General features: G+C 34.0%; 2 protein-coding genes and 1 long non-coding RNA gene across 3 annotated transcripts in view; 2 read left to right on the forward strand and 1 right to left on the reverse strand.

Moving 5' to 3' along the window:
- Positions 1-17,885, reverse strand: part of LOC101893535 (protein artichoke) — a 69,180-nt gene extending 51,295 nt beyond the window's left edge. The window contains exon 1 of the mRNA XM_020037005.2: positions 17,801-17,885. The gene's annotated coding sequence lies outside the window, so the exon portion shown is untranslated. The remainder of the gene's footprint in view (positions 1-17,800) is intronic.
- On the forward strand, positions 14,702-20,088 carry LOC101893368 (cationic amino acid transporter 4). The gene is made up of 3 exons (XM_005184269.4): positions 14,702-14,934; positions 17,744-17,983; positions 18,054-20,088. Exons 2-3 carry the CDS (start codon positions 17,833-17,835, stop codon positions 19,895-19,897), a joined length of 1,995 nt encoding a protein of 664 aa, XP_005184326.2. The 5' UTR covers positions 14,702-14,934; positions 17,744-17,832; the 3' UTR covers positions 19,898-20,088.
- A 4,119-nt stretch (positions 20,089-24,207) lies between these two features.
- On the forward strand, positions 24,208-24,867 carry LOC109612713 (uncharacterized). The gene is made up of 2 exons (XR_009342485.1): positions 24,208-24,525; positions 24,614-24,867. It is a non-coding gene; the product is annotated as an uncharacterized LOC109612713 (long non-coding RNA).
- The last annotated feature ends 896 nt before the right edge of the window (positions 24,868-25,763 follow it).

Raw genomic sequence — 25,763 nt, forward strand, 5'->3', positions numbered from 1 at the left:
TAAACACAGTAAATCAAAAACTTTTAAAAGCGCAACAATTTGCAAAAATCCCCGTACCTAAAATTAAATGTCCTCGCATGCCATTGACGTATTAGAGTATGTGTAATTAATATGATTTAGAGTGATTCAGCTATAATTTCATTCCAACTGGCAAAACGTACTATGAAAATTTATCACATAATTTGTTTGGAGGAAGATAACCACTTTATATGATATTGTGACGTAACGAAATATTGGGCAACAAGTACAAATAATGATTTCCCGTTCAGTTTTTTTTTTTTCTAAATATTGGCCTTATCTTTAGGTTGGCTTACGTAGCATCAGATAATAATTTGCCCCTGGCAAAAAAAAAATGTTAGCATAAAAAACTCGTGTTTTCTATGCAAATATACTGATAAGTACGAGAAAATAAAACAAACCAAAAGAAAAAAAACAAATTAAACTAGAAAAAGGTCAACAAAAATTTGTAGAGAAATGTTTTCATAAATGGGATGGGTTCGGATATCGGAAATTCTCTCGTTATGAGTACATCCGCCATTGATAAATAAATTGATAGGTTTGCACACAGAACAATACACGTGTAAGGTGATTAGGTACAAAGTAATTAGGTTAATAGTGTAATATATGTTGTCGAATTTGATATCCCTAATTGATGTACACATAGGAATATAGAATATAGGTAGACGCATCGACACAGCTACTGAGACAATGAACTGTCAAACAAATTTTGGAATTGAAAATGTTGCATGAAAAATAATTTAAATTTGTAAAAATGGTTGAAAAACGCGTATTATAATAACCTCCGAATGACGTCGTATAAAAAATCATATAAAAATCTACTTATATTTGAAAAGACATTTAACAATTTATGGCATATCAATGTTCCCAAGCGTTGATGCATCTACCTATATTCTTCTACCATGCATCATGATTTAAAGCATATATATTTTGTATACCCTCCAACTTCCTTCCATTTGGCAAACATTGAAAATTGAGTTCGGGGTAAATCCATTAAAATTCCAAAAAATGCAAGAACTTACACCGCAACTGAAAGAAAATAGACTCAAAAGAGCTAAAGAATTGCTTCGCTTAGCCGAAAGTGGTGAACTGCCGAATTTGTTGTTCTCCGATGAGAAAACATTCGTTGTCCAACAGTTTGTAAACAAACAAAATTATCGTGTTTATTTGCCAAAGAGGTCAGCAGAAAATGTGCACATTTGGTTAGTCACCAGAACTCAAGCGCCGGCCATGGTGATGGTGTTGGCCGCCATAGCAGCCGATGGTCACTCTCCGCTTGTATTAATCGACCATGGCATCAGAATAAATGCCGAATATTATCGCGAAAATATTCTGAAGGGTGTATTAAAGCCTTGGGCACGCAAACATATTGGCCGCAGATGTTGGATATTCCATCAGCACTATCGCACTCAGCACGCGCCGCCACCCAAGAATGGTTACAAAATGAGGATCCTCGCTTCTTTTCCAGCTCACAATGGCCATTGAAATCTCCGGATACCGGATAGCAATCCGTTAGACTATTGTGTCTGGAGTATTTTGGAAACCAAGGTTGGTTGGCTTCGCCGGGAATGGGCCAAACTACCGTAGAGCAACATTCGGGCAGCCTGTGACGGCTTCATTTTCCGTTTGAAGGCCATAATTCGTGCCAAAGGTGAGCAATTCGAACAAATCTAAACTTATTCTAAAATTTGATGCTATTTCCGAAATTTTTTTGCTTTCATTCAAAAAAAAAAAAATTAAAAAAAAATGTAAAAATTATGGCGTTTGACTTTGTGACGGCTTCATTTTCCGTTTGAAGGCCATAATTCGTGCCAAAGGTGAGCAATTCGAACAAATCTAAACTTATTCTAAAATTTGATGCTATTTCCGAAATTTTTTGCTTTCATTCAAAAAAAAAAAAATTAAAAAAAATGTAAAAATTATGGCGTTTGACTTTGTTGCAGTTTTTTTTATCTTGCCCTATAGGTCAACGTCTGCTTGGAAGATAAAATCCGTTAAAATAAGTATTCCCATCTGTGCATTTTCTGTCAAATTTCACCGAATAAAAAACAGGTTCCCATCTCTGATTTCTGTGAATACATCTATAAATATAAAATTTGACAATGAGATGTTGTCAAATGAATAATTCCGTGGCAGAAAAGTACAGGTAGATGCATCAACGCTTGGGAGCATTGATATGTCAAAATAATTTAAATGTTTTTTCAAATATAAGTAGATTTTTCAACGTTTTTCTTATAAGACGTCATTCGGATGCTATTATAATTCGCGTTTTTTAACAATTTTTTACAAATTTAAATAATTTTTCATTCAACATTTTCATTTCCAAAATTGGTTTGACAGTTCATTGTCTCAGCATGTGTGTCGATGCGTCTACCTATATTCTTCTAAAATGAATAATACTGAGAAGGAAATTGTATACATATGATTGCATGACTCTACCTTCTTAATTCTACAATGGATTTATCATTCCATTTAATATAGTAGACTTTGTATAAAATAATTAATTTTTTTTATTAAGTTCAAATGTTATGCAGCAATTATTGTTCACTTAATTTATTCAGAATCCACAAAATTGGTCCATGATAAAGCAAATTCTCGGCATAGCTTTGTTTTGCAGGTATATGTAAACAATTAATTTTGTTATTGCAAAACAAAACAAGCAGCGAATCGAACAAAATATTTCTCTTTCGTTTTTGTTTATTCCCGATGATTCATGTGTTTACAATTTGCGGTTGTCGGGCAAGGGGTCACACGACAGAAGCAAAACCAGTGTGATCTGTGATAATGCGCTAAAGAAAAAAATTAACGCCAATGACGTAACACACAGTGTATCAAGTAACAGATGTTGTTTTAGTGTGTGCCGTAAGGGACACGGACAAGTGTCAAAACGATGAATACACACACACAACAAGAAATTTATGAATTAGTACTGAAGAAAGTGTTGGCGTTATCAGGCACATTGTTGAAAGTCAATTCTACAACAATTATGACGAAAAACCCACAACAGGAATATATTGCCATATATCTCACATGTCAAGCCTTCTTCGAAAAGAAGTCACATTTTTTTATGATTTTCAAAAAAAAAAAAAAAAAACAATCTTTAATTACTGAAAAAATTTTAATTTATCAGTTCTATGGGTAATATTCTCAAGCAAGCTGAAATATCTACAATAAACAATATTTATAAAAAAATCAACTTATAAAAGTCTTCTGGCTGGTTTACACATCAGGATAGAGTAATACAGGGTGACATGAAAAAAACTGCAACCAACTTCAGACTGCTGTCATTTCTTGCCAATCGTCTGACAGATGTTAAAATTATTCCAGTGACAGCTCATGGTATTGTCTACAAGGGTACAAAAGCATTTTGGTGAGAATTTTCTAGAAAAACAGTTATTCGTGATGGAATTCAAGCGGGATAGCGTGATTTCTTTATATTTGGCTGGAAAACCACAAGTGGCTATCGTTAGAGAACTTCAGCATTTAAATGAGAATAAATCTTTTATGCCTCGTACCATTGCTCGTTGCCGTGATACTGGTAACGTCAAGGAAGTGGACGATAAAAAAAGCAACATCAGCAGAAATGGTTCGAAAAGTAATAAAAGCGACTTGATCGAAGCTCGCGTCGCAGTGGCCGAAAAATGAGTCGTGAGCTGAACATATCATATATCACATATTCCATTCGGCAAATATTGAAACATGAGCTCGGGGTAAAGCCAATGAAATTCAAAAAATTACAAGAACTTACACCGCAACAGAAAGAAAATAGGCTCAAAAAAGCTAAAGATTTACTTCGCTTGGCCGAAAGTGGTGAGAACGCCGAATTTGGTTTTCTCTCTCTCCGATGAGAAAACATTCGTTGTCCAGCAGTTTGTAAACAAACAAAATGATCGTGTCTATTTGCCAAAGAGGTCAGCTGAAAATGTAGACGCATCGACACAGCTGCTGGGACAATGAACTGTCAAACCAATTTTGGAATTGAAAATGTTGAAAGACAATTTATTTAAATTTGTAAAAAATTTTTGAAAAATACGAATTATAATATCCTCCGAATGACATCGTATAAGAAACAATATAAAAATCTACTTATATTTGAAAAGACATTTAACATTTTTTGACATATCAATTTTCCCAGGCGTTGATGTATTTACCTGTATTCTTTTGCCATGGTAAAATTATGAAATGAACACATCCTCTGTTTTCTGTCATTTAAACCTGTCAAATTTCGCTGCATCAAAGAGTGGTTCCCACTTGTGATTTAGATTTTGAAACGTACAATAAAAGGTTGTCAAATGAATAATTTTGGGAGAACAATGTAAACATGCATTTATATGGCATTGCCTTCCTAATTTTACCATTCCCATGGTAGAAGAATATAGGTAGTCGCATCGACACAGCTGCTGGGACAATGAAGTGTCAAAGCAATTTTGGAATTGAAAATGTTGAATGAAAAATTATTGAAATTTGTAAAAATTGTTGAAAAACGCCTATTATAATAATCTCCGAATGACGTCGTATGAGAAAACATATAAAAATCTACTTATATTTGAAAAGACATTTAAAATTTGTTGACATATCAATGTTCCCAGGCGTTGATGCATCTACCTATATTCTTCTACCATGGCCATTCCCTAACATTATAAATCTCAAAATTTATTCAAACAAGAAAATTCAAAAAATGCATTTATAAATTGATGGCTTTTTAAAAACAATTTTCTTGAAAACCTGACAGTCCACCAAAAAAATAACGCGGTCAGCTGTTTTGCAATAAATATTTGCATGCTCATACAAGAAAACAGTTACTAACTAATATAAATAGGATTTACGATTTACCCTCAATAAAATACCAATTAACTAAAAGCGTTAATTGCCTTTCATTTCAAAATCACACTTATCAATACAGCAACAACAACAAACAATTCAACACCAGAAGAGAGAGAGACGACTACACTTATCAAAAAGGTAGATAATTTTGCGGTTTTAGTTATAATCTACTTCATACCTCCAATACAGATTGTCAAGTACTCGTAAGCATTTCTCCTCTCAAACTCATTGAAAAAAAAACAAATATTGCTCAGAGATTTTTAAACGATTGGCTGGCTGCAAAAGTCTACCACAAACCCCCCGAGATGGTTCGTCACAACAATACGATCGGCTATTATTTGATATAAACAATGCGCCGGCTAAGCGAGTACAAGCAGCAACAAAAAAATTGTAGAAGACGTGTAAACAATCACATTGGACTGCACAACAAAAACGTTGTGGTGTATAATAGCGAAATAAACAAATGTTTATAATCTTTGTACCTCACTAATTTTTTTAAAACACACAAACAAATTATGCGTATACATATACATATAAATATGTTACAAAAACATTTTCCTATGGAATTTATCAAGATTATATTTTTATGTTAATGACACAAGAAATTTGATGTATGGCCAAATAGCTTTAAAAATGTTGCGTTAATTATGTGTCATTTACACCGAATATGTTTTCGTAAAGCACGTTATTTAGATTGTCAAATCTGTTAATTATGCGTCAAATAAATTACGAATCTTCATAAAACACGTGATGTAGGTGACATTGTGTAGGGCGTTTAAAGTAGGTTTGGAAAAACTATAAATAAACCACACTGTCACTGGGTTCAATAGATCTAGTGGGTTAACCTAGTGTGTCTAAATCATGGTACAAGAATAGAGGTAGATGCATCAACGCTTGGGAACATTGATATGTCAAAATTTTTCATTTTTCAAATAAGTAGATTTCTTTATGTTTTCTTATACGACGCCAGTATGAGGTTGTCATGATATGCATTTTCAACAATTTTAACGAATTCGAATAATTTTTCATTCAAAATTTTCAATTTCAAAATTGGTTTGACAGTTCCTTGTTCCAACAGTTGTGTCGATGCGGCTACCTGAATTTTTCTACCATGGTTTAGATCATGGTAGTAGAATATAGGTAGACGCATCGACTCAGCTGCTGGGACAATGAACTGTCAAACTGATTTTGGAATTGAAAATGTTGAATGAAAATTCTTGAAATATGTAAAAATTGTTGAAAAATGCGTATTATAACAACCTCCGATTTGCGTCCCATGAGAAAACACATAAAAATCTACTTATATTTGAAAAGACATTTAAAATATTTTGACATATCAATGTTCCCAAGCGTTGATGCATCTGTATTCTTCTACCATGCTTTAGATACACACTTATAGTATGTTTAGACTACTTAATTCACTCGATTTCAAATGTCAATTCCATGGCGTATACGTCACGTAAATCGCATTAATAAATCCAGTAGTTATTATTTGAGTTATACGCTATGGGATTGACATTTGAGATCGAGTGAATTTCGTTAATCTGAACATACTTTGTGTGTTTGTTTAAATAAGTTAAAAATAAGTGTTTATACATATTGGTGAACATCTGCAAGAAGAATAATGCATATTCTAATGTATTATCATGAGCAAGTACAATTTTAAGTCTTTTGTTCCCGTTCGAATGCAAAATGTAAACAATAACTTTGCGGAAATATATGTAAATTTGATGTATGACCCCCATTCGTCAGAATATCTATTTTTGTATGGTAAATCTGATTGAATAAATCCGAATTAAGCAATAAATCACGTACATAAACAATCTAGTAGAATTTGCAGGCAAATTCTCTAAAAACTTTTCTCTGAATAAGTGTCGAGAAGAAGCTTGATTTTCAGTTTCTACAGGATGAGATGAAACAACTGCAACCAACTTCAGACTGCTGTCATTTCTAAGTCACTCGTCCGACAGCTGTTAAAATTATTCCAGTGACAGCTCATGATATTGTTTACAAGCGTACAAAAGCATTTTGGTGAGAAATTTCCAGAAAAAAAGTTATTCCAGATGGAATTCAAGCGTGATAATGTGATTTTTTTATATTTGGCCGGAAAAAACAAGTGGCTATCGTTAGAGTACTTCAGCATTGAAATATGAATAAATCTTTTGTGTCTCGTACCATCGCTCGTTACCGTGACGCCCGACGTCAAGGAAGTGGACGGAAGAAAACAGCAACATCAGCAGAAATGGTTCGAAATGTAAAGAAGCGACTTGATCGAAACCCGCGTCGCAATGGCCGTAAAATGGTTCGTGAGCTGAACATATCGCAATATTCTATTCGGCAAATATTGAAAAATGTGTTTGGGGCAAAGCCATTGAAATCCAAAAAAGTGCAAGAACTTACACCGCGCAACAGAAAGTAAATAGACTCAAAAGGGCTAAAGAGTTGCTTCGCTTGGCCGAAAGAGGTGAACTGCCGAATTTGTTGTTCTCCGATGAGAAAACATTCGTTGTTCAGCTGTTTGTAAACAAACAAAATGATCGTGTTTATTTGCCAAAGAGGTCAGCTGAAAATGTGCACCTTTGGTTGGCCACCAGAACTCAAACGCCTGCTTTGTATGATTGCCTTCTTTTAAAGAACAAAACATTATTTAGTAAATCTGTAGGCCTAGGCATGGATAAAGAAATTTTGTTTAATATTGATTTTGTGTTAATTAAAAAATAATTTGATGTGTGGCCAGGCGACTTTATTGATTTATATTACTCATGTAGACATAGCTTCATGTTAACGTTTGTGTTTGTTTGTTCGTTTCTCTTTCGTACTGTGATTCCAATCACAATAGAGATGATGTATTAGCAGCTTGTCATCGTATCATGGTATATTAATATTAAATTATAAGGGGAAACGGCGCCAGAATTGCGAGTGCATATTTGACAACCCTTTATTATATGTCAATAAATATACCATACCGTGATGCCAAGCTGTTTAAGTGTTTTGACAATTGGCGTGGGCGATCAGCTGATTGTGCCATGGTCAGTGCACTTGCACCACCACAAAATGTATTTCGTGTTTATGTATTCACAAATTGATCTAACTGCCCGTAACAATTTACTGCTGATCTCTTTTAATCCTCTTCAGTTATATTGCAATGAAATACAGGTTTTTTCTATCGGCATAATGCCAGCAAATTGACATCAATAAATCAAAGGCCTCGCCGAAACGCTGTGAGTCATTTGAAATTGCATTTTTTTCTATATATAGAAGACGTTGCAGATACCATACGATGGGTAAATACCTTTATCGCTGCATGTGTCAAAAGAATTAGACATTCAGACAATGACTTATATTTACTTATATTCATAATTTATAAAAAGCAACAAATATAATTGTTTACGCTAGATGCCATTATAAAGGTTATAGAATAAAAAAAATAATAAATAAAAATATATTTGATGTTTTGCAAAATAAATTTAATTTCAATTTTTATTTTCAAACTTTTATTTAGTGTATGCATCAACAACAAGCATCAGGTGACTACTCTTTGTATCACTTCAAAGGGATCAATTTCTGGACATATTTAATGCACCTCGGAAATTTGTAAAAAAAATGAAAAGATAAACAACATTTGACATAAACAGAGATAAACAACATCGACACAGCTGCTGGGACAATGAACTGTCAAACCAATTATTGAATTGAAATTGTTGAATAAAAAATATTGAAATTTGTAACATTTCTTAAAAAATACATATCATAACAACCTCCGATTGGTGTCCTATGGGAAAACATATACAAGTCTACTTATTTTTGAAGAAACATTAAAAAAATTGACATATCAATGTTCCCAAACGTTGATGCATCTACCTGTATTCTTATACCAAGAGCTAATAGTAAAATACATTTAATTTAAACGACAGAAACCCGAATACCAAAAAACACGCGTTGTAGGGAAATGCGTCTTCTATGCGACACAGAATAAAACAGGGTTAGTGTAAACGTAGTATTGTCAAAGGATATAGCCATGATAGAAGAATACAGGTAGACACATCGACACAGCTGCTGGGACAATGAACTGTCAAACCAATTTTGGAATTGAAAATGTTGAATAAAAATTTATTCAAATTTGTAAAAATTGTTGAAAAACATGAATTATAATAATTTCCGAATGATGTCGTATAAGAAAACGTATAAATATCTTCTTATATTTGAAAAAAATATTTAATTTTTTGACATCTACCTGTATTCTTCTGCCATGGAAATGCGTCTTTTATGTGGCACAGAATAAAACAGGGTTAGTGTAAACTTAGTATGGATATAGCCATGGTAGAAGAATATAGGTAGTCGCATCGACACAGCTGCTGGGACAATGAACTGTCAAACCAATTTTGGAATTGAAAATGTTGAATAAAAATGTATTCAAATTTGTAAAAATTGTCGAAAAACACGAATTATAATAATTTCCGAATGACGTCGTATAAGAAAACGTATAAAATTTATATATCTTCTACCATGGATATAGCTATGATAGAAGAATACAGATAGACGCATCGACACAGCAGCTGGGATAATGAACTGTCAAACCGATTTTAGAATTGAACATTTTTTCTAAACCCACATGATTTCCAATACCATAACTCCTTTCTATGTAAATAAATCTCAAAAAATTTGTGAAGTAATCAAAATTTTTAATTTGAAAATTATAACTGTTGGAAAAAATTCTTCTGGTAAAATCAGACAACTCTCAGTAACATAGCTGTCAAAATGGCGCTCTCCTTTACTAGAGTTTTGTGTAAACATCAAGTATCAGCATCAAGCAAATTTGGTAGCGACTGTTACCAGATATCGAGTAAACAGACAATCCTAAAATCAACCTTTGAGCCACAGTACTGTCGTGAAATTTAATACCATGAAAATTAACTTCCACACTGACTGCTACATGTAATCATAGACAAGATTTATGTAACTGAACCACTGAACTTTTGTTCCCACATAAGTACACATAGACTTAACAAGGCACAACCCAACCGCCCATTCACATTTCACACTTATCTACATAATTAGCAAAGTGTGGTTATGTTCTGGACTTATTATTTTCATATAATCGATGTACAGCAAAAAAAGTGATGTTTTTTTTGTTTATTTCATTTAAATGATCAATCAATAAATGCAAAGCCTCCCAGTTACTTATAGCTATGTGAGTCAATTGCAATTTTTACTCTTTCATGGGACCAAATGAACGATTCGATGATGATGATGGGTGCTAGAGGACTCTTACCGATGAATATGTCTGAGGTATGAGACAAGGTTTAGTAGGGAACGGTTATGGGTGCATAGACCCCCCTACAACAAAACAATGACTTTCATATTTACTTATCTACGATGATGTATAAACATTGTATTTACAGCACAAGCAACAACAACAACCAACTACACTATTCCCATTATTATTATCATGTGAGCGAATAAATGTGTGTGTGTGTGTGCGTGTGTGGGTCGGAAAGAATTTCAATGAAAATAAAATCTGCATACAAAAGGTTACTTACTTAAATGTTCACAGACACATATGTATACATACATATATTGATAAATAATGAATGCTAAGGATTTATGTTATACTTTTAAATAGATAAGAATATTATATAGATGGCACATGCATTAATATTATACTTTTTTTGAAAGTAAATAAACAAATCGTGCTGGTACACTTAAATGTTACAGTCAGACGTCGTTAAGACGAACATTCGATAATTTGAATATGCCTTACGTCAAACTTTTTTTAATAAAACGATAAATTTATTGCCTATCATGGTAGAAGAATGCAGGTAGATGCATCAACGTCTGTTTTTTTTCAAATTTAAGTAGATTTTAATATATTTTCTTATAGGACGTCAATCGGAGTTTATTATAATGGGCGTTTTTCAAATACTTTTACTAAAATAAATAATTTTTTATTAAAAAATTCAATTCCAAAATTGGTTTGACAGTTCATTGTACCAGCAGCTGTTTCCATGCGTCTACCTGTATTCTTCTACCATGTCAGCTCCCAGCGTTGTAATTTTTTTTAAATATAAATAGATTCATATATGTTTTCTAATACGACGTAATTCAGAGGTTATTATAATTCGCTTTTTTCAACATTTTTTTTTTACAAATTTAAATAATTTTTCATTCAACATTTTCAATTTCAAAATTGGTTTGACAGTTCATTGTCCCAGAAGCTGTGTCGATGCGTCTACGTATATTCTTTTACCATGTTGTTATTATATTTGAAAATATGGGCCAAAACAGAATGAGAGCACTGCCTTTTGAAAGTAAATAAACAAAGCGTGCTAGTACAATGAAATGTTACAGTCAGACATAGTTAAGAGGAACATTCGATAATTTGTATATGCCTTAAGTCAAACTTATTTTAATAAAACGAGACCTTTATTGCCCATATATAATATAGGCCAAAACAGAATGAGAGCATTTTGGGTTTCCTAATGTCAATCGTTGACTTGCAAAACCCTAAAATATATATTTTATATTTTTTTATATTATATATTTTTTTCAAATCTAGTATTTGGTCGATTAAACTAGCAACGCCTCCATTCTGCTTAGAGTATATGCATGAATTTTATGTATTATTTTCCATAAACTATTCATGGTAGAATAATATAGGTAGAAGCATCGACACAGCTGCTGGGACAATGAACTGTCAAACCAATTTTGGTATTGAAAATGTTGAATGAAAAAATCATTAAAATTTGTAAAAATTGTTGGAAAACGGGATTTTTATTAACCTCCGAATGACGTCGTATAAGAAAACATATCAAAATCTACTTATATTTGAAAATACATTTACAAATTTTTGACAGATAAATGTTCCCAAACGTTGATGTATTTTTCTACCATGAAACAATTTAAAAAATTATTTGAAATGACACATATAATTTTTCCATTATTCAGATTTCTGAAATTTCATGTACAAGTTATGGCTCGTCCACTGTACATATTTGTGTCTATCTTTGGCTTATATACCATGCATACGTAAAATAATTTAAATATAACGCCATCCATTCATCTTTTATTTACCTTAGACGTTTTCTTTGTGCAAGTTATACTATGAGGCTGGCGTAAAATTGTTTTTAAGCTAATGAAATCGTAAAAAAGCTTAAAAATTTTATTGCGAAAAGTTGTGACGAATTTAGGGCTAAAACAGAATCAACATTTGGGTCGTTGTTACATAGCTTTATGTTGAAGCCAAATACCTAAATCAATTTGAATCAACAGCCCAGCATTGCTGTCAATTTCTCTCTTTTTTTGTTTTTTTTTTTTTAACTTGTATCTAAAAGCTGAAACCATGGTAGAAGAATACAAGTAGATGCATCAACGCTTGGGAACTTTGATATGTCAAAATTTTTAAAATGTTTGGACAAAAATAATTAGATTTTTATTTAGATTTTTAGTAGATTTTTTTGTTTACTTATACGACAAGAATTGGGTGTTGTTATGATATGCATTTTTCAACAACTTTTAATAATTTGTTAATCCGAAATTGGTTTGACAGTTCATTGTCCCAGCAGCTGTGTCGATGCGACTACCTTTATTCTTCTACCATGCGCTGCTGCGAGAATCTATAAAAAAACAAAGTCTTTTCCATAACTGGGACAGCGATAGGTAATAGTCTATAGTTGTTTCTGGATTGTTTTGACCGTTTTTTTTTTTTTTGTTGCAGCTAATTCAAATTTTATTGACAGATCGTTTAGTAATCAGCTGAGCTGGAAGCGGGAGCTTATACTTGGATCAGGCGACGGTCTACGCCAAGAAGAGGTTTTTCTTTTTTTACTTTTCCCCCAGGAGAGAGTAAAGTCGTTTTATTCTCTTTTGCAACAAAATTGTGAAAAGTAAACTTTCAAACAATCAGCTGATTTGTCAAAACAAATTGTCTGTCATAAAGAGAGATGAAGCACGCAAAAATGCATTTCCAAAATGAAGATGTTTCAAATTACTTGTACAAATATAATTAACCGGAAGGAGAAGGAGTAGAAGACAAGAATTAACATTTGTCCGACAAGAATTTGCATTTCGTTGCAGTACCTGTTTGTGTGCTCTCGTGGGAGTCATCTAAACCATCATATAGTGAATAAAAATACCCCCCCCCCCCTCAGACGTGTCAGGAAGGATCTGCACGATCTGCAGAAGAAAGTCCAACGCTATAAGAGAGTGCCTTCAGATTAAAAAGCCCATCAGGCAGTCACAGATGCAATCAACAACTAAAGTATGAATGCCGTCCTCAAAGACCACTAGGCTGTCTAGACAAACCAGGGTAGTTTTGGCGCAAATATGGTCCAGCCGTCTCAATTCATATTGAGAACTAATTCCAGAAGATCTTTGGTTATAGCCCGTGAATTTACACATAACATAAAGGCAAAACGCGAACGTTTTTATGCTTTGAACACGAACGTTCTGACTTTTCAAAACAATACCACTTTATGCTAGGAACACAATTGGAGCGAACGACGATTTTTTTCGCGGCGTATGTTCGTCGTCAAAAATAAAACACATATGTGTATATGAAAGTGCACACAATCACGGCACCGGCGAAAATTTCGTCGGTCGCCGCGAACTCAATTAGCTTTATTTCTATTTCATACGCCGGCGACCGGCGAACAAAACAGTACAAGGTGGCCATACTTGTACGAATTTTATGTGTTTTAGTAAATAAAGTTACTTTTTACTTTAAAATTTGTTATGGTCACTCTACTATCTGTTACTCGTATAAAAAAACATAATTAATTTGTTTATTTATTTGTGTACTTGCGCCTGAGTGAAGATGGATATCAGTGAATTTATAATAGAGAAGATGGACATAAGTGAAATTATAATAGAGAACGTAAAGAATTATGTGTTCTTGTATAATTCATTGTAGTCAACAAATGAGCAAAAAGTAAACGACTTCATCAGCTGTTTTATAATTTCGTCGGTATTGTGTTCCATACGACGAATTTTCGCGGCTCATTTTGTCGCCGCGTAGGGCGAAATTCGTCGTTCGCTCCAATTGTGTTCCTAGCATTAAAGTGCTTAAAACTGGCTGAGAGACATCTAACGGCAAATTAATATAAAACAACACTGTTTTGGCATTATTTAGTTTATCGTGTTACCCTGTGCTTTGCAATTAAAACATAAAGCATAGTTTTAGGCTTTCAATAAACATTTTGACAAACGTTATGATTAAAGAATTTACAGATAAAATGGAAAACAAATAATTTAAAATATTCGTTAATCAATAATTAAGTATTGAGGTACAATAATAATAATCAAGTATTAAGGTAGAATGGTACTATGTTGGTTCTCGTGGGAAAAATTCCATGAAATAACAATGCAATTGACTGAAAATTTCACCACATGCTATATCAAAAGAATACAACCGATAGGTGATCAATTACCACGACACTTAAGAGCAATAACCCTTGTTTTGTTTACCATTCGCATTGATTTCACCTCATAAATTACATGATATCTAAAAAACTCAAACTTCCTTTGTGTGGAATATAAGTGGAACAAATTCCCCCCATTGTTCTCGCCCCCCTTATGCCATTCATTCACAAAACCATAACTACATTTCGGAATTTTTATTGCACACAACAGCTGTGCGGAAATTCATATAAATGGCCTAGAAGGACGAATGAACGAACACATGTTTGCTCAACAAGTGAGTTATCCAAATGACAACAGCAACAAACCAACCTTAGATAGAGTCCATTGATGCCACCCACCAACCGTCAGTCAGGATGCCATTCAAAAGCCTCTAAACTGCGCATGTCCTGGCCTGCTGCTGTGGAGCAAGCAACATCATTGACATTGAATAACTACTTGTTTTTCAATTTGCCATCATCGTTTGTGGTTGTCGGTAAAAATTAGAAAATCATTAAAAACTAAGGGAAAAACTAAACTAACAGCTTCCGGAAAAGTGAAGAGAAAAAACAACAACAATTTTTAAAAGGCAGGCAGGAGGACAATTAATTAAAGCATAAATTGATTATGAAATAATTCAATAATACACCTGGTGAAAGTGAAAGTTGGGAAATAATTGAAAAGTAGCTGCAACAACAAGTAAGAAATTGAAAAGTCAATTTGCAAACAATTGGAATTGTAGGGAAAAATCTATACAGGATGTGTGATGAATTTGCAAACATATGTGTAGTTATACATATAAATGCATGTCCGTATATGAGTTAATCCATGTTTAGAAGAAGGTGGAAGCTTGAAAATACTTAATATCATTTTAAATTGTTAATTATATTAGATGGGTCATTTTTCGGGTTTTGAACAATATGTTACATCATAAATGGCAAGGGACTTGTGCTTCTTGTGATTTTTTTATGTGGGCGGAATGTAAATATTGACTGCAATTCAAATTCTCGCCGGAGACTCCCTCGAAATGATAACCCTTATAATAATTTTTAAGTAGACACATGCTGTATCCATCTGGTCTACATTTAGAAGCTATTCCATTAATGAAGGTAACTCGGAATGTGAAGTAAATAAAGGTCAAGTCTAGTTCTATGATTCTATTCTTGCTTCTCCAAAAAGTTAAGTCTCTTCCATATTTTAAGGCATAAAATATCTTAAGAAGAAATTGTTATCTATAAATTACACTTGTACGTTTTCTACTTCTATAGAAACTCTTAATAGTCTTCTCTTCCTCTTTTCTACATTTATTGTACCCAAAAGAAACGCATTAAAATATATACCGGAACCGGCGATGCATTATTTAATCTATTATCATACTGGGGTCTCAGTGGAATTTAATAGATTTTCCATACAGTCTTAGACATTTATCTTCCTCCTCCATAGGGCTCAAATTAAATAAAAAACGCTAGTAATTACATAGCTCTCCTCAAAGTCATCAAAATTATGATATCAACATTGGTCTATAGCAACGTAGATTTGAGTGAAATTCAGTAGATTTTCCAAATAAAGGAGTTTCAGACATTGGTCTTCCTCCCCTATAGGTATCAAATGAAATAAAAAGCACTTGTAGACATATATCTTCCCTCAGTCAGCCCATTACATGTTATGCTATCAACATTGGTCTATAGCTATACAACGTAGGCTTAAGTGGAATTTATTAGATTTTCCAAATAAAGGAGTTTTTTACATTAGTCTTCCTCCTTCATAAATCTCAAATTAAGTAAAAAACACTAGTAATTACATATCTCTCCTCAAAGTCAGCCCATTACATTTAGTGCTATCAACATTGATGTAAACACTGCATGATGTTTAAGGTTACTCCTACAAGTATGCTTCATTTTTTGAAATTACTTTAACATAAAGGAAATACATGGCAAACAACAATAGGAGACTAGGGAAAAGAAGTACATAGTTTCTTTTTTAATTTTTCTTGAGGTTCTATCAACAGAAGATCCATAAAGGCCGGTTGATCTATAAAGCTCTCTTCTATCTCTAGGAAACCTGTTGTAAAATATATTTATATCAATTGGCACTCGATTGGAAGAGTTCGATTTTTAAACTATTTTTTCTAAAGGGTGAGATGAAAAAACTGCAAACCAACTTCAGACTGCTGTCATTTCTAAGCCATTCGTCCGACAGCTTTTAAAATTATTCCAGTGACAGCTTATTATATTGTTTAAAAGCGTAAAATAGCATTTTGGTGAAAATTTTCCAGAAAAAAGTTATTCGTGATGGAATTCAAGCGTGATTCAGGTGTGATTTCTTTATATTTGGCTGGAAAACCACAAGTGGCTATCGTTGGAGCACTCCAGCATTCGCTGGTTATCGTGATACTGGTAGCGTAGCCCGACGGTGGACGGAAAAAAACAGCAACATCAGCAGAAATGGTTCGAAAAGTAAAGAAGCTACTTGATCGAAACCCGCGTCGCAGTGGCCGAAAAATGGCTCGTGAGCTAAACATATCGTAATATTCCATTCGGCAAATATTGACGAATGAGCTCGGGGTAAAGCCATTGAAATTCAAAAAAGTGCAAGAATTTACACCACGCAACAGAAAGGAAATAGACTCAAAAGAGCTAAAGAGTTGCTTCGCTTGGCCGAAAGTGGTGAATTGCCGAATTTGGTTTTCTACGCCCACGATGAGAAAACATTCGTTGTCCAGCAGTTTATAAACAAACAAAATGATCGTGTTTACTTGCCAAAGAGGTCAGCTGAAAATGTGTATCTTCGGTTGGCCACCAGAACTCAAGCGCCGGTCACGGTGATGGAGTGGGCCGCCATAACAGCCGATGGTCGCTCTCCGCTTGTATTAATCGACCGTGGCATCAGAATAAATGTCGAATATTATATTCTGAAAGGTGTATTAAAGCCTTGGGCACGCAAACATTTTGGCCGCAGACCTTGGACATTACAACAGGACTCATAACAATCGCACTCAGCACGCGCCACCCAAGAATGGTTACAAAATGAGGTTCCTCGCTTCATTTCTAGCTCACAATGGCCACAAAAATCTCCGGATACCAATCCCTTGGACTATTATGTCTGAAGTATTTTGGAAAGCAAGTTTGGCACTAAAAAATACCAAAGTGTCAATCACCTCAAGCAAGCGCTTCGCCGGGAATGGGCCAAAATAGCGCAGAGCAACATTCCGGCAGCGTGTGACGGTTTCTTTGGCCGTGGTGGAAGGCCATAATTCGTGCCAAAGGTGACCAATTCGAACAATTCTAAACTTATTCTAAAATTTGATGCTATTTCCGACTTTTTTTGCGTTCATTCAATAAAATGTAAAAATTAAGGCGTTTGACTTTGTTGCAGTTTTTTATCTCACCCTGTAGATAAGCTATCATCCATCCATAATACACCACTTTTCTTATGCAGAGATTAACTCATATGGCCCTTAAACATAATCGCATTACTAAGCAAGTGTTTTACTACTTTCTCTCCTTAGAATATTGGCCATTGGCTCAGGTGCAAATGAAAATTCGTTGAAGGACAACATTCTTACCTGTGGGTGGAAAAAGTAAAAACCAAAAAACAATGACCGGAAAACGTGGTGGAGTGATATTGGCCCATGTGCTATCCAGCATATGCGAGAAAATGAATCGTAAAAAGTCGTTGCCAAATGATGGTGGACGTTCACAGGATACCTTGAAACGTTGCCTATCCACGTTGGATATTACTTTGCTGGGTAGGATCTATAAAAAACAAGAATGTATTGTTAAATTTGATTTTGAAATGTTGCTTTATTTTTACTTTAGGTATTGGCCACATGGTGGGAGCTGGCATTTACGTACTCACCGGCACGGTGGCCAAAGATATTGCCGGCCCCGGTATTATCTTCAGTTTCTTTTTGGCTGGTTTGGTCTCCATTTTGGCTGCCATATGTTATGCTGAATTTGGCACTCGTGTACCCAAGGCTGGAGCGGCTTATGTCTACACGTACATTGCGGTGGGTGAATTTTGGGCCTTTATCATTGGCTGGAATATTTGTTTGGAACATATGTTGGGTGCTGCCTCGGTATCGAGGGCCTGGAGTGGTTATGTGGATAGTCTTCTGGGTGGATGGATAAAGAACACCACCTTGGCGCTGCTTGGTGGAGAGGCACATTATGACAGCGATTTATTGGCCCAGTATCCAGATGTTTTGGCTTGTCTAATTTGTCTTGTCTATGCCTTGGCCATGGCCTTGGGTGTAAAGATAACGGCTGCCTTCAATGGTATTTTGACTCTGATCAATATTGGCGTTATGCTTTTGGTCATTTGTGTGGGTTTCTGGTATGCTGATTTACAGAATTGGTTCCAGGCTGATGGTGGTTTTCTGCCCTATGGTTTTGGTGGGGTGATTGCAGGAGCTGCCACATGTTTTTATGCTTTTGTGGGTTTTGATTCGATTGCCACGTCAGCGGAGGAGGCCAGAAATCCAGCCTCCTCGGTGCCCATTGCAACGTTGGTGTCGCTGAGTGCCGTGTCCGCAGGATATATATTGGTCAGTGCTGCCCTTACCCTCATGATACCCACGGATCAAATTAATCCCTCGGCTTCTTTGCCAGAGGCATTTGGTCAATTGGGTCTACCCTGGGCAAAGATAATAATTACCATTGGGGCCCTGTGTGGCATGACAACCACTTTGCTGGGTTCATTATTTGCCCTGCCCAGATGTCTGTACGCCATGGCCTGTGATGGTTTACTATTCAGCTGTTTTGGTCGAGTGAATTCCATGACCCAGGTGCCGGTCTTGAATTTACTGGCCTCTGGGACATTTAGTGCCCTTCTGGCTTTGGTTTTTGATCTCAAACATTTGGTGGAATTCATGTCCATTGGAACTCTTCTGGCCTATACCATTGTGGCTGCAAGTGTCATAGTTTTACGTTATCGCCCCCTAAAACCTGAGAGTTTGATTTATGCTCCCGATTCCTCGGAAAGTGAAAACTTGGACTATGAAGCAGATAGTTTGTCGGAGAATTCCAGTGCTGATACCATATCCCAGACAGGAGAATTGATTGGCCGTAGTTCTGGTGTGTATTTAAAGGCAAAATATAAATGGCTGGAACCATTGGTGGGCTGCTTTGAACCGGAGCGAGTTGTTTCCACGTGTGTTATGTTGTTTTGCATCTTCACCTTTGGTATTTGTTTCCAATTGAAGGTGTATTGGACGGATTCCAAGGCGGATGATGCTTCGTATTGGACTTTCCTATTCAACGGCTTCATTTTGTTCTTTGCCTTGGCGTGTGTAACATTGATTGGTGCCTACACCCAAAACACCCAGGGCCTGACATTTAAGGTACCATTTGTACCCGTTTTTCCTGCTCTAAGTATCTTTGCCAATATAGCATTAATGGTCCATTTGAGTTTTGTCACCTGGTTACGTTTTTTCATTTGGGTTTCCTTGGGCATGCTCATGTATTTTGGTTATGGCATACATCATAGCCGCCAGGATGGTGGGGAGAATTCCAATTATTCAATTCTAAGAACTGCAACTGGTCAACAGTCTGCCGCTGATGTGGAACAGGAATCTGGAAATAAACAAAGTGCTGGTACATCAATTGCCATTTGTCATCGATTTATTGGTCGAAAGAAATCGAAAGGAGAACAAATACAGTAGATTGTTCGGAAATGAAAAAGGCGGGAAATTCAAAATGAAGGCTATCTAAAAAGTGTATTGGAATTATGGATTATAAAGGGATTGTAACATGAATCCTTTGATGTTAAATGTAAAACGATTGTCTACCGAAAATAGTGTTGGTATACGTGTTGTGTAAATATATACAAAATAAAAGAAAACAAACAAATACATATACATATATTTCATTTAATCAATATACAATTATTATATACATACTATACATAGATACTTTTCTCCTCCATATGTATTTAATCGATCACACAATTCCGTTATAATTGTTATGTTGAAAAAATAAAATAAAATAACCCTAAAAACCAAACGTTTTTCTTTTGAGGAAAAGGAAGTTAGGTAACTACACTTGAACGAGTAGAACTGGGGATATTTCGGATCATGAAGCCGACTGGAAACAACGTTTTCTGGAAAAAAATATTATATTTTACTCAGAAAGTACTGGAAAGGAAAACTTAAAAGGGGTCAACATTATATGACTATACATGGAAGAAGGTTTGCTACTCTTTTCCAATAGAGATATAATATAGATAATATAGATATGTTTCGGAAAAAATATTTCAATCTGTATTACAAATATATTTCATTGTAATTGTTTCCTCGTAGTTTAATTATCGATGAAGATGTAAACAATGCATAAAAACATATAACGCCTCAAAGTATGCTCTGAGTTATGGTATAAAACACATTGCAAACGTTCAAAGCAAATGATGCATCTTTGTTTACAGGCCCTACATTTATTCTTTGTTCATTATAAAAGTATAAAAGTATAAAAATGGAAACGATTAAATAATATTCCCTTAAAATCAATTTTCGATTTTAGTTTAAAATTAAGCGAACATTTTTATGAAATTTAATTATATTTTAATATATTTTTTGTTGCTAACGGATCATATAAACGTTCTTTCATGTGCTCTTTTTAAAATAGATCTGGCTGGGGAGCCAATATCATGAAATTAGTTTACATTATCAGGATTATTGTAATGCCTTGTAATACTTTATTTAGGTCATGACGGTTTTTGTGTTACAAGTGTATAAATTAATAAGATGAATAAATAAATTCCTTCCATCTTCAGAAGACATATTAAGAAATAACTGACTAATGTTTTTATGATTCTATGGAAAGTCTACAAAGGATCAATATAAAGGCCTTCTATTTATTGACGATGTCGGAAAGGCCTTCTATCAACAACATATGTCCTTTAGAAGCTGCCATATTCACCAAGATCTTTGTAATCTGTAGTATCTATAGAGAACCTCTTTACAATGTCGACATTTCCGTCTAAAGAGAATCTTTAACAGCACTAGGATATGAAGAAGTGTTTTATAACGTCTTATAGAGGACCGCTTTTAAAATGATCACTACCTATCACTTCTTTTTTATTTTTTTTTATTTTGGAATATGACATACCTCGATAGCATGCATGAGATCTTTTCATTTAAATTGATTCAATCATTTCAATAAAGAAAATCTTTAACAGTACTAGGATATGAAGAAGTCTTTTATAACATATTTTAGAGGACCGCTTTTAAAATAATGATCACTACATTTCACTTCTTTTTTATTTTGAAATCTCACATACCTCGATAGCATGAATGGGATGGGATCAATTGATTCAATCATTTCAAAGGCTTTTAATTTGGCGATGTTGGCATTCTTCATTTGCAATACTATTATGAGTTTTTCCATACATTGTCACTCCTTGACAGCGAGGAGACTTCATATGGCAACCTATTCCACGTCTAATTAGGCCTTTGATTTCTTTTTTTCTTTATTCAATTCATTATTGCCTTGGAGTCCAATTAATTTGCTGCATTAAGTTTTTCAAATTTCAAAAGATTCCAATCTCAATCATTTTGGTTGTGGTTTACCGATTATGATGGTGCCCCATTTAATTTTCCATGAAGTTCTCATTGATCGGATATATTCTAAAGTAGTGACTCATTTCTCAAATATTTTCCTTTTGAAATTCTTTTTTTTTTCTCCTGTTATTTTTTTTTTTCTGAGTCTCTTCCAATTCCAAAATTTTTCAATCTTCAATTTTTATTTTGTTTTCTTGATAATGTCATCCTTGACTGTATTTGCTCTAGGATCTTCACATTGAAATCTATTCCAACATTATTGTCGATTTTTTTTTCTTTTAAAATTTTGAAATCCTTCTCCAATCATTTTTTTTTAATTTTATTTTTTTTTTCGGAACTGACAGCTGTTGACAACCAGCTTAAGCGGAAGTTGCATATCTCAACATATTTCATCACTTTCTGGCTTTATCCATCACAAGCTCCTTGAAAAGTTGATTTTTTTCACGAACTTTTATGTTCTTTAAGCAAAATAACGAGACCGAAACTTATACGTCCGATTCATGGGTAAAGAAATTGAAAAATGTTTGAATCCACAGCAAACAACAAAGCCCGACCTATTTTGAAAATGTTCAACTTCGATGTCGGTTAACATGATTTTCAAAGGCGGTAAATTTTAAATTTTTAGTTTCAAATTTTTTTTTATTTTGAAATATTTTTAATATTTCCTACAATTTTCAAGACAACTGAACCACGATTGGTGCAAACAACGTTTTAGAAAGCTCTTCCTTCGTTTTAAGTATGTTTCGCGATTAAGGATGTTAAAAAATGATTTGAAAAGAATAGGCTTGCAATGTATTGCATCATAAAGATTCGATTTGTTTTGAAATTTATAGTGAAATTTTATGAGGAACATTTCGTTCATTGATTTTAAGCTCCAAATATGAACGATTTTTGAAGATTTCAGCTAAATATCTAAAAGCTATTGGGTAAGTATTGAGACACTTACAGACCCTTACATATTTTTTGCAAATTGATTTCTCCTTTTTATTCGAGATTTTAAGATCCTACGATTTTTGTTTGTTTGGAAATCCCTAGTGAAATTTAACAAAGAATATTTTCTTTATTGGCATCAAGTTCCAAAAATGAGCTGTTGTGCCAGTTTTCGGTCCAATTCAACACATATTACTAGGTGTAGAAATATCAAGGTATTCTAAAAATAATTATTTAGCATTTGATGCCTTTTAATATGGTATTTTAAGTACCTACAGATTTAGTCTGTTTAAAGACCCCTAGTGAAATTTAGTGTAGAACAAATTCTTCATTGACACCACGTTCAAAAAATGAAGGATTACGGGAGATTTTGGTCCAATTCATATGAAAGTAGAAATACCAAGGTATACTAAAAAAAATAATTTTGCATTTGATTCCTCCTTTTTATGTGGGACTTTTAGTTCCTACGAATTTAATGTAGAATATTTTCTTCATTGGCATCAAGTTCCAAAAATGAAGCGTAATGGCAATTCTCGATCCAATTCAAAACATATCACTGGAGGTAGAAATATCAAGGAATTCTAAAAATAATGGCTGGCATATGATGGCCCCCTTTTTTATGGTATTCTAAGTACCTACAGACCCCTAGTGAAATTCAGTGAAGAACATATTCCTCATTGGACATATTCCTCAAGTTCCAAAAATGAGGCGTTATGGCAGCTCTTGATCCAATTCCAAATTATCAATGAATTCTATCATTTGCAATATCTTTTCCAATTCTGATTTTTTCATTCATCCAAGATTGTCATTCCTTGCCTGCGAGGAGGCTTTATATAACAAACTATTCCACTCCATTACGGCCTTTTGATGTGCTGCATTTTCCAATCTCAACTATTTTGGTTGTGGTTTACCGATTATGACGGGGTCCAATTTCATTTTACATGAAGTTCTCATTTTAAGGTGACTCATTTGTCAATTATTTTTTTCAATTTTTCTGTTAATTTTTTCCGAGTCTCTTCCAATTCCAAAATTTTTCAATCTTCAATTTTCATTTTGTTTTTTGACAGTGTCATCCTTGACCATATTTGCACTAGGATCTTCACATCGAAATCTCTTCCAACATTATTGGCGATGTTTTTCTTTTGAATATTTGAAATCCTCCGTCAATCTTTTTTTCATTTTAATGCTTTTTTCGGAACTGACAGCTGTTGACAGCCAACTTCAGCGGGAGTTGCATATCTCAACATATTTCATCACTTTCTGGCTTTGTCCATCACAAGCTCCTTGAAAAGTTGATTTTTTTCGCGAACTTTTATGTTCTTTAAGCAAAATAAAGAGACCGAAACTTATACGTCCGATTCATGGGTAAAGAAATTGAAAAATGTTTGAATCCACAGTAAACAACAAAGCCGGACCTATTTTGAAAATGTTCAACTTCGATGTCGGTTAACATGATTTTCAAAGGCGGTAAATTTAAAATTTTTTGTTTCAAATTTTTTTTTCATTTTGGAAATTCTTTTAATTTTTTCCTGCAATTTTCAAGACAACTAATCCGCGTTTGGTTGAAGCAACTTTTTCGAAAGCTCTTCCTTCGCTTTTAATATGTTTCGCGATTAAGGATGTTAAAAAAATGATTTGATAAAGAATTTGTTACCTCCATGGGCTTGCAATGTATTGCATCATAAAGATTCGATTTGTTTTGAAATTTATAGTGAAATTTTATGAGGAACATTTTCTTCATTGGTCCTAAGCTTCAAATATGAAAGATTTCGGAAGATTTCAACTAAATATCTAAAAGCTATTGGGTAAGTATAAAGGACTTTTAAACACAATAATTTTATTTCGTTGTTACATTGGATTCCAATTTTTTATTTGGGACTTTGGTTCCTAAAGATTTCGTTTGTTTGGAGACCCTGAGTGAAATTTTGTAACGATCATTTTCTCCGTTGGCATCAAGTTGCAAAAGTGACGAATTGGGGAAGATTTTTGCCAATTTTAAGACATTTTAATGGAAATAAAAATATGAATTATGAATATAATTTTTTTGCGAATCGATTTCTCCCTTTCTTTGAGATTTGAAGTTCCAATGATTTTTGTTTGTTTGGAGACCCCCAGTAAAATGTAACTTAGAATATTTTCTTCATTGACATTAAGTTCCAAAAATGGAGCGTTGTGCCAGTTTTTGATCGAATTCACAACATATAACTGGAATAGAAATATGAAAGAATTCTAAAAATAATTATTTTGCATTTGATGACTTAATTTTATATGGAATTTTTAGTGCCTGCAGATTTAGTTTGTTTGAAGACGCCTAGTGAAATTTAGTGAAGAACATATTCTTCATTGACACAAAGTTCAAAAAATGAAGAATTATGGGAGATTTTGACCCAATTCAAAACCTATTATTGGAAGTAAAAATACCAAGGTATACTAAAAATATTAATTTTGCATTTGATTCCTCCTTTTTATGTGGGACTTTTTGTTCCTACGAATTTCGTTTGTTAGAAGACCCCTAGTGAAATTTAACTTAGAATATTTTCTTCATTGGCATCAAGTTCCAAAAATGAAGCGTTATGGCAGTTCTCGATTCAATTCCAAACATATCACTGGAAGCAGCAATATCAGAGAATTCTATCATTTCCAATACTTTTTCCAATTCTGATTTTTTCATTCATCCGAGATTGTCATTTCTTGACAGCGAGGAGGCTTTATATGACAAACTATTCCACCTCCCATTACGGCCTTTTGCTGCATTAAGTTTTTTAATTTCCTAAGTTTTCCAATCTCAATTATTTTGGTTGTGGTTTACCGATTATGACGGTGTCCAATTTCATTTCACATAGAGTTCTCATTGATCCGATATATATTTGGGTGTCTCATTTGTCAAATATTTTCCCTTTGACATTGGGTTTTTTTGTAGTTTAGTCAATTTCAAAATTTTCCAATCTTTAATTTTCTTTTTGTTTCTTGACAATGCCATCCTTGTCTGCAAGCGTGCTAGAATCTTCACATCAAAATGTATTCCAAGATTATTGTCGATTTT

The sequence above is a fragment of the Musca domestica genome, unplaced genomic scaffold (assembly GCF_030504385.1).
Source record: "Musca domestica strain aabys unplaced genomic scaffold, Musca_domestica.polishedcontigs.V.1.1 27, whole genome shotgun sequence".
Lineage (NCBI taxonomy): Eukaryota > Metazoa > Arthropoda > Insecta > Diptera > Muscidae > Musca > Musca domestica.